This window comes from Chelon labrosus (assembly GCF_963514085.1).
Source record: "Chelon labrosus genome assembly, chromosome: 11".
NCBI classification, from domain to species: domain Eukaryota; kingdom Metazoa; phylum Chordata; class Actinopteri; order Mugiliformes; family Mugilidae; genus Chelon; species Chelon labrosus.
Window position 1 is genome coordinate 309,081 of NC_140344.1, and position 10,202 is coordinate 319,282.

At 39.5% G+C, this 10,202-nt stretch overlaps 1 protein-coding gene across 1 annotated transcript in view; it reads right to left on the minus strand.

The window, feature by feature from the left end:
• The window catches only part of dnajc24 (DnaJ (Hsp40) homolog, subfamily C, member 24), a 29,508-nt gene extending 25,099 nt beyond the window's left edge, over window positions 1–4,409 (minus strand). Inside the window, exons 1-2 of the mRNA XM_084555628.1 lie at window positions 2,609–4,409; window positions 1,826–1,935 (exon numbers count right to left, since the gene is read on the minus strand). Of these exons, the coding sequence (XP_084411754.1) occupies window positions 1,826–1,927 (102 nt within the window). The 5' untranslated portion in view covers window positions 1,928–1,935; window positions 2,609–4,409. The remainder of the gene's footprint in view (window positions 1–1,825; window positions 1,936–2,608) is intronic.
• Between the last annotated feature and the right edge of the window lie 5,793 nt (window positions 4,410–10,202).

Below are 10,202 nucleotides of genomic sequence, written 5' to 3' on the forward strand. Positions count from 1 at the left end.
TCTCTACAATAGAAATCAAATACTCTTCAGAAAGTTCTACCCACGTCTGTTGCAGAAGTTCCCATAACTGTGTGGCTCTTGTAGGTTGCTTGGCTTTCACTCTTCTGTCCAGTTCATCCCAAATCAGCTCGATGGGGTTTAAGTCTGCAGACTGTGCTGGCCACTCCATGTTTTCAAGCTTACCATCTTGTTCTTTTTTCCTGAAGTAGTTCTGGCATAGCTTGGACTTGTGTTTTGGGTCATTATCTTGCTGTAGGATGAACCTCTGACCAACTAGGCGCATACCAGAGGGTATTGCATGGCGCTGCAGAATGCTGTGGTAGCCGTTTTGGTTTAGGGTGCCTCTCTGTACAAGTCACCGACCCTGGATCCAGCAAAACAGCCCCAGACCATCACACTTCCTCCTCCATGTTTGACAGTTGATGTCACACACTGTGGAACCATTCTCTCACCTACTCGACAGCGTACAAAGATCCTGCATGATGAACCGAAGATTTGAAATTTTGATTCATCAGTCCATAATACCTTCTTCCAGTCTTCAGTAGTCCAATGGCGGTGTTTCATGGCCCAGGTGAGCCTCTTTGTCTTCTGACATCTTAGCAATGGCTTTCTTGGTGCAACTCTTCCTGTCAAACCTGCAGCTCGAAGTCTTCTCTTCACAGTTGAAACTGAGACTTGCTTACTACGACCACTATTAAACTGTGCTTGAAGCTGTGTCCTATCAGTCTCCCCCAGTTTCTGAGTGCCTTTTGATGGTGAAGAAAACTGTACTCACTGACACCTTGACTTTCTTTGCAATTTCCCTGTCGGAAAGACCTAAATTTTTAAGTGTTATGATGGTCTGTCTCTCTTCCATTGTTAATTGCCTTTTTCTTGCCATTTTTGTAGCAACACATTACTTTCTGCAGTACAATACTGTTCACCTGATGCTTATGAGGGTCTGGTACCACAGTGTGTTCCAAAACTGCTTTTATGCAGACAGAGGGGGTTGTAAATAACCAAGAAAAGTTGGAACACCTGTAGGAATTAGTAGCACCAGCGTTCAAGGCTGATTCAACCTTCATTGCTGCAGAACAGCTTTAAATTGTTAACCCACTTCATGTTCCCTGAAAGAGGCCTTTTTGTATAATTCTGAAATGTAAATTATTTTTCAGATTTGGGTAACCAAACCTTTTTTTTGACCTCTGGCTGTTCAGTACTTACCTTTGTACCATTTCTAGCCACTTATCGGACTTGCACGACTTGAATTGCAATAAATAACTGGAAAAATTAGGGTGTTCTAAAACTTTTGACCAGTAGTGTATCTTGGTAAAATACAACCCCAACTTGTGGACTCGCTAGTGAATCTCTCATGATGTAGGAATGGGGATGAAACTTTTCCTATCATTTCCTATGTGCTTTCACAGTAGTCTGGTGATATATGCAGATGCTCTGTCTCAAAATTCTCTTCATTGCCACGTATGTTCGCACATATGAGGAATTTGTTGTGGCGGTTAGTACAATAAACATAAACATAAGTCCGGAAATCGAACATTAAAGGAATATACAAAAATATAGAGGATAAATTGTAAATATCGTGCATTAAGAAGGTGGGTTTAGTTTGGATTGTTGCAATTGTGTAATGGTGTTAAACACTATAGACACAGATAGAGTAGTAGAGAGGTTCTACCTGTTTGAAAGTATGTGTTGCAGTGGTTAAATTTCAATATGAATGTGAATAAACCATGTCAATTTTCAGAAGCAGTGCTCAGAACACATAGGGGAAACACTATACTGTACATATTAGGGGTGAATGTGCATTGCTTCAGAAAAACAGAGTGTTTACCTGTAAGACCAACTGTTGGTATCTGTGTCTGATCTGCTGGACTGAGTCTGAGGGGCAGGCTCCCAGGACAGCATACAGGTCCTTATGTGTTGTTTCACACATCCCTGCACCTGTACAACACAGACATTAGACTAACACATGCATTACATAAACCTTCGATGCTGATGCTAAAACATCAATTACACAAAACTGCTGCTTCTGTTTGCATAGAATGACAGAATTAGACAACCAACTTAGAATGACAACTAATTACAACGAATAATAATTATAACTGAAAACTAGCAAGATTGGTTGCTGATTTGCAAGTACAATAGTGGGTATGGGAGGGAAGGGCCACATATTTGACTCAACGCAAATTGAGTCTCATATTCCGCTGACATGCACTGTAAGTAACGTTTGGTACAACATAGAGTTGGTGCAGCATAGTGACAGATTATCGCCTTGTGTGTACTGCGCGTTTATAATCTGTGTGCCCGACGTTCAGAAACATGTCACGCAACAAATACAACAAAAACAACTAAGTACAAGTTGTAGTAGACAAAGTCGGTTCATTCACAGGGCACTTTATACCGCAAAGCTTAAACTCACACCAAAAAGACCCTGGTAAAAATACAGTAGCCTACCGATGTGCACCAAGATAAACTAGCTTCATGTTTTGGCAAGGGGAAACGCAAGCCGACAGAAAAACAGTCTTAGACATAACGCCGGAAATGTGGTCATTATACGAATAATGAAAGCGCCATTCAATTTTTGAGTTTTGCGTATAAAGAACTATAGGCCTACCTTAAAACTATAGCTCTCAACTGAAAGACGACATTACGTTCCACGATGTTTTAAGTCCCGTTGAAAACACCATTCCGTATATGTGTTCCGCTTGCTTGATTTCCGCTGGCGTGGGGAAACACTTCCGGTCTTTTTTTCCTTTCTTTCTTTTGTGCGTCTTTGTTTGTTAATTCTGTTATATTAAAAGCGCGAGTGACCAAACAGCAGGATAGTGGGTAAGTTAATTATACATTTTCTGAGTCAATTATAAACTCTGAAATTGCTGTCTATTTTGAACAGGCAAACAGGCGATAAAGCCTTATATATATATATTTTTTTTTTTTTTAAAAAGAAAGAAAAAAAAATATTTATTTAGTTTTAAATAAAACTGACATCAGTCAAATTATTACTGTGTGACAAAAGGAACCTCTCTGACAGGATGTGGTGTTCTTTTTGCCACTGAAGTGTGTGGTGTTGTCATGCTGAGATCTTAGTGCTGCATTTGACACTATTGATCATAATATTTTACTACAGAGACTTGAAAGTGAGGTCAAGATTAAAGGAACTGCATTAGACTGGTTTGAATCCTATCTATCTGACAGATTCCAGTTTGTTCATGTCAATAATGATTCCTCTACTTATACAAAAGTAAGTTATGGAGTTCCTCAGGGTTCTGTGCTAGGACCAATACTCTTCACGTTATACATGTTGCCATTAGGCAACATTATTAGAAAACATGGCATAAACTTTCATTGCTATGCAGACGACACCCAGCTATATTTATCTATGAAACCAGATGAAACTAATCAGTTGGTTAAACTCCAAGCATGCCTTAAAGACATAAAGGCTTGGATGACCTGTAATTTCCTACTCTTAAACTCAGACAAAACAGAAGTTATTGTATTCGGTCCTAAGCATCTCAGAGATTCATTATCTAATCACATGGTGTCTTTGGATGGCATTACCTTGGCCTCCAGTACTACTGTAAAAAACCTTGGTGTTATATTTGATGAGGATATGTCCTTTAAATGTCACATAAAGCAAGTGACCAGGACTGCCTTCTTTCACCTGCGTAATATCGTCAAAATTAGGAACATCCTGTCTCAGAGTGATGCTGAAAAACTAGTTCATGCATTTGTGTCGTCCAGACTGGATTATTGTAATTCATTACTGTCTGGCTGTCCAAATAGCTCTTTAAAAAGCCTCCAGTTGATTCAAAATGCCGCAGCAAGAGCATTGACAGGAATTAGCAAGAGAGATCATATTACTCCAGTTTTAGCTTCTCTTCACTGGCTCCCTTTAAAGTCTAGAATAGAATTTAAAATCCTCCTCCTTACATACAAGGCCCTTAAAGGCCTAGCTCCATCGTATCTTAAAGACCTTATTGTACCATATCATCCCAGCAGATCACTTCGGTCTGAAAGTGCAGGCCTACTTGTGGTTCCTAGAATTTCAAAAAGTAGAATGGGAGGTAGAGCTTTCAGCTATCAGGCTCCTCTCCTATGGAACCAGCTCCCAGTTTGGGTTCGGGAGGCAGACACTCTCTCTATTTTTAAGGTCAGGCTTAAGACTTTCCTTTTTGATCAGGCTTATAGTTAGGGCTGGACTAAACCATCCCTTAGTTATGCTGCTATAGGCCTAGGCTGCTGGGGGACGATGCACCAAACACATGTCCTCCTTCTTTCTTCTCTCTCCTCTCTCGCATCCTCCACTTTCTTTTCTCTGGCACAGAGCTCTTGCCCTCTAATTTCCTATATACTACTAGTCATACAATTCTGTGCTATTACTATGTAGAATGTTTACTGCTGTGTGTGTCCCACCCCCCTTCCCCCCCCCCCCCTTCCCCCCCTTCCCCCCCTTCCCCCCTCTTCTTGTGAGTATCTCTGGCCTGGAGTGGTGTGTTTCCTGTGGAGCTCTATACTACATCTGTTGTCGTGGTCTCATCAGCCTGCCCAGTCTTCATGGAATCCTGCAGTTATCCACTCCTACCTGAATGAACAATTCTCCAACCTGCCTATGATTCCTCTTACATTTTCAAACTGTCATGTAACATCATCAGTTTGTATCATAAGATTCCACATGTACACTTTAGTCAGATATGTGTATCTATGACAGATGTATGTTTATCTTGCTGTTCTCTTCTCTTCTCTCTTTGCTGTTCTCTTCTCTCTTTCTTCTGTCTGTACCCGGCTGGCCTTAGGCAGATGGGTCCCTCCATATGAGCTGGGTTCTGCTCGAGGTTTCTTCCTGTTAAAAGGGAGTTTTTCCTTGCCACCGTTGCCTTCAGGCTTGCTCTGGGGGTTTCAGGCCGGGTTTTTGTAAAGCGTCTTGAGACGATTTGTATTGTTATTGACGCTATATAAATAAAATTGAATTGAAATTGAATTGAAAACAATAGCATATCTAATGAGTCTGGCAAGATATTTAAAAAGGTCTACATAATCTGAAATATATTCCATTTTCTTTTGTTGAGCCATTGGTGAGTGTCTGTGCACCTAAATTAAAGGACATATCCTTGTCATATATAACACCAACGTCTTTCACAGTAGTACTGGAGGCCAAGGTAATGCCATCCAAAGAAACTGATTAGATAATGAATATCTGAGACTAAATACAATGATTTCTGTTTTGTATGAGTTAGAGAATAAAGAGTAGAAAATTACATGTCAACTAAGCCTTTATGTCTTTAAGGCCTGTTTGGAGTTTAACTAGCTGATTAGTAGCATCTGGCTTCATAGATAGATATAGCTGGGTGCCATCTGCATAGCAATGGACATTTATGCCGTGTTTCCGAAATAATACTGTCTAAGGGAAGCATTTAGGAACTCCATAACTTACTCTTGTGTAATTAGAAGAATCATTGTTGACATGGACAAATTAGAATCTGTCTGACAGAGAGCATTCAAACCAGACTAATGTGTTTCCTTTAATCTTGATTACACTTTCAAGTCTATGTAGTAAAATATTGTGATCAGTAGTGTCAAATGCAGCACTAAGCTCTAGCAGAACAAGTATAGAGACAAGTCCATTGTCTGAAGCCAGTCAGTTGGTAACTTTAACCAGAGATGTTTCTGTATTATGATGAACTCTAAAACCTGACTGAAACTCTTCAAACAAACCATTCCTCTTTAAATGGTCACCCAACTGATTAGCAACAATTTTGTCACGCATTTTAGAAATAAAAGGAAGGTTGGATATCAGTCTATAGTTGGGTAAAACATCTGCATCTAGAGTAGGTTTTTTAAGTATAGGTTTAATTAAGACTGAGGTACATATCCTGTTAATAAAGATATATTTATATGGTTTAATACTGAGACGTTAATGGGAAAACCTCCTTGAGTAATTTAGTTGGGATGGGATCTAGAGGACAAGTTGATAGTTTAAATGCTATAATTACTGAAGTGAGGTCAAAAAGGTTGAGTAGAGGAAAGGATTCCAAATATTGATTAGGTCCTACAGAAGTTTCTAATGCCACTGTACTTACAAAAGAACAAACCTTGTTTGTACTTCTCTAGTAAATTTCTTTAACAAAAACATTATCAAGTTTACACACTGTCTGAAGTAAATTAGTCATAACTTCTGATTTGGTTTCAGAAAGAGCAGCATATGGCCACATGCTGGGGACTCTGTCCTGAAAATACAGAGCAGAAATGATCTGTTAATTGATAAGGGAACAGAAGAGATGAGGTGATACAATGACACCTTTATCATTTAACTTCCTGTCTGTCACTCACTCATGGCTCTTAATGAGACCACAGAGGAATGGCAGAAGATAATACAGTTGGGGTAACTGGCATTGCTGTGCAGGTAATTATTTCCTCATTTTAGATGTATTAAAGCAACTGACTAATTGAACTTAGCCTTCAATGCAAAATATGTGTCTGTAGTTATACTACAAATGTCATCAGCAGTCTTATATTCAAACTGCCACACTGTAAGAAAAACTTCTCAGAGACTATTCAAAATTAAGCATTATTTGATCTATAACAAAAATATACTTATACTTGCACATTATTTTTTTTTAGGAAAATGAGTATTGGATTAAGTTAATTTCAGGCCAAATTAGAGTCCATCTATTCAAAAGTGTTTCCAAAGTAATGAGTAATGTGCACCGTTTTGTTTAATAAAAGTCTTTGTCTGATCTTCACAACACATGTTTGTGGAAGTATATAAGGGTACAGACAAATTAGCTTTCTGAGAATTTCATAAAAAGAGTTGTTGCTCATTAGTCTGGAAAAAGTTACAAAATCATCTCTAAAATGTTGGATAATAGTCTGAGAAGTTAATGGCAAATGTTAATATTAATGATGTTCCATCAGGAACAACCATGGTGTGAATGGCAGAGTGGAAAAGTTACTACTCTCCAAAACAAAGAGCCTGCAGTTTGCTAAACTATTGGGAAAATGTTTTGTTTGTTACGAGATGAAACAACACCGTGTTCCAGCATCAGAACGTCATCCTGCTCATGAAACATGGGGGTGGTAATGTCATTTCTTGGGCCTGTTTTGCGGCATCTGAGCCAGCACGACTTGTGTTGTGGATATCACGGTTCAAACTGGATCCACACAAACCACCACGAAACAGAGGTTGCTTTTCTTTTAGTTTATTTGTCCCATAAAGTAAATCAAACCAAAAGTTTCTCTCTAAACTTGGTCATGTTGTAAAATAATGCATTGAAATATGTTAAGATACTTACAATGAAGCGAGTCAAAACACACATGGCAAACTCTGTTGAGCACCAACACATGCAGAGTCTGGAGACAATGGGAGAAAAGAAGGAAGGCCTCATCCAGGCCTATATTTATAAAGTGGGAGGATCAGTGGGAGGCGCCCACATCTCCATCCCACCTGGTTCTCCTCCAGACAGGAGGACTGAGGGCCCGTCCACACAGAAACGCAAAAACGCCGAAACGCATAAGTTTTTCATCGTTTTGGCCTTTCGTCCACACGTATCCTGTAAACGCATAGCCCTAAAACGCACTTTTCTGAAAACGGGTCCCAGGGTGGAGAAATTCGCAAACGCAGCTCTTGCGTTTCTTTGTGGACGGCTAAAACGGGGAAAACGATGACGTCATCGCCACACTCCCGAGCAGCCTTCCACATCCCGCGAGACGTCTCGTAACAACATCAACAACAATGGCGGACTACATGCTAGTTTTCATGCTGGAGACGATGTTGAGCTTATTAGGGTTACTAGGGCAAAATATCATGCTCCTGTGCCACCACGCTGAGCAAAAAAGGCGATTTGTAAACAGCGCTCAAGCTTTATGCGCATGCTCCGCATCTTCCTCTCCCTTTTTGGTGAATTTCTGAAACCGAAAGAGCGCCACTTATAGGCCTGGAATAGGAAGTAGCGTTTTCGGTCGTGCTGAAACGGATCCTTGTGGACGCGGATATTTCTTGAAACGATGATCGAAAACGGAGAGGAAAAAGATCGTTTTCGTACGTGTGGACGGGCCCTGAGATTGCAGTTTGTAACAACTTGCCATCTGAATTACACCAACCAATTCTAAAACAAAATATCAGGACATGTGTCTGTGAACTGATTCTGAAACTGGGTCATGCAGCAAGACAATGAGTGCAAGCACACAAGTCATTCTACAGAAAATGGGTAAAGAACAAAATTAATGTTTTGAAAGGGCCATGTCAAAGTCCTGAACTTAATCCAATAGAAATGACTTAGAAGGACATGTAGCAAACAGCTCATGTGAGGAAACCAAACAACATCTTAGAAATGAAGCGGCTCTGGACTGAGGAATGGGCTAAAGGTCCTTCAAGTCGCTGGAGAGGACTGATCAGCAGTTACCACAAACTTTTAGTTGCTGTTGTTGCTGCAGGGGGTCATGCCAGATACTAAAAACAAGACTTCTTGAATAAATAAATGTGCAAGTATACTAGTTATTTTTAGTTTCTTTCCACTATGTTCCTGATGTCCTTTCTTAAGGCTTTCATGATGATTACTATTCTGATATTTCAGATATTTATTAACTGACCATGACCTATGATTCATTAAAATAATATTTTCTATCTGTTCTGTAGAAACATTGTCTACTGTATGTATGATTTATCAATATTCAAGTCACCTCCTGATTCATTCTACATTCATTCTTCTGTAACAACACATTCTTCTGTATGTGTGTTACCATACAATTTTAATATGCAATATACCATATATAGCCTTGCATGTGTTTTTTCAATCCAACTTAGATGTCGCAGAAGGGCTAAATCAGGGGAAGAAGGGAGAATGTCATATGTATGGTGTATTGAATGAATTGGATAAATGGAGGTGTAACATGCGTGTGTGTGCATATGTGCGTGCACAAGCATGTGAGTGTGCTGACTAGCACTCTCACACGTAGAGCAGCTGTTCATTAGAAATGTGTGAGGTGAAGAAACAACACAGATGATATTAACAACAATATCTGGCTCATTAAAAACATAAAAGAACAACCAGGCAAAGACAATACACATATACACTGATCTACCTGTTTGTGATCATAGTGTTGTTGTTTATTGCAAAAGACAAAAATAAAAAAAAATAAAAGAATAAATAAGTAGGATTATACAAACAGCAACAACATGTCAGAATCACTGACCCACACATCAAATTCTTTCTCTGCAGCACAGAGACACTACACTACATCTAACTCCATACAGACCGATTAAAGGATACATACACCTAGCAAAGAAATAACAGCTGTTCATTAGAAATGTGATGAAATAATAATGATCAATAACAACAATAATAATAAAAAAAACAACAACAACCATATAAAAACCCCTCATTAACTGAATCCACTGTTATTATCCAAATGGTAAAGAAGAAGTTGGAGGACATACTATCTGTCTCAAGAGTTTTCCACCGTTAGGCTATTGGGTGGGGGGAGACATTTATTTCATTATTTAGATGGATTTCATGGATGTGGATATTTAGTTTTAGTCACATAAGTAGCATGGGTCTAGGGATGGCAATTTCAAACGATGTACCACTACACTACGTTGTAGTGGTATAGGCCAGGTACCCACTAGGGGTTGAACTGACTAGTCGGCTTGTTGATTGTACTGCTGTGCCGTGAAACTTTAAGCAGGAAGTTGACGCCTCGCCTATCATGTGACAATAACAACACGGACGCCTCGGAGAAGACAAGTGAGGAGCCCAGTTACTCATTGCAGCAAACTAGCAGCAGTTCATCAAGTGTGTGGAAAAATGTAACTTAAGATGAAGCCCATTCCACCGTGACATGCTGAATATGGAAGTCAGTCCTGAAATACAACAAATGCAAACTCATCTGAAAAGACATTTGCTAATGCTGGCAGAGAAACGGTCCAAATCAGCGGCAGTCAGTTAACAACTGATTTATATAGACTATACATATTTACAGCGCACAGTATTGATAAGCGGGTATGTTTATGTTTGGTTCTGTTGTGTTCTATTTATTGACATTGTTGCTGTGGTTGTAGAACGTGTTTTTGTTATTTTTTTCTGAGTGAGAGTCGCATATTAGAAGTGTCAGTCTGATGGTGTTTATGGCGTTGATGTGGGCTACAGCCGACAGTAGCCCGTGTTCAAGCTTCAGCAGCCCGTGTTCAAGCTTCAGTTACCTTGCAGAAAAGC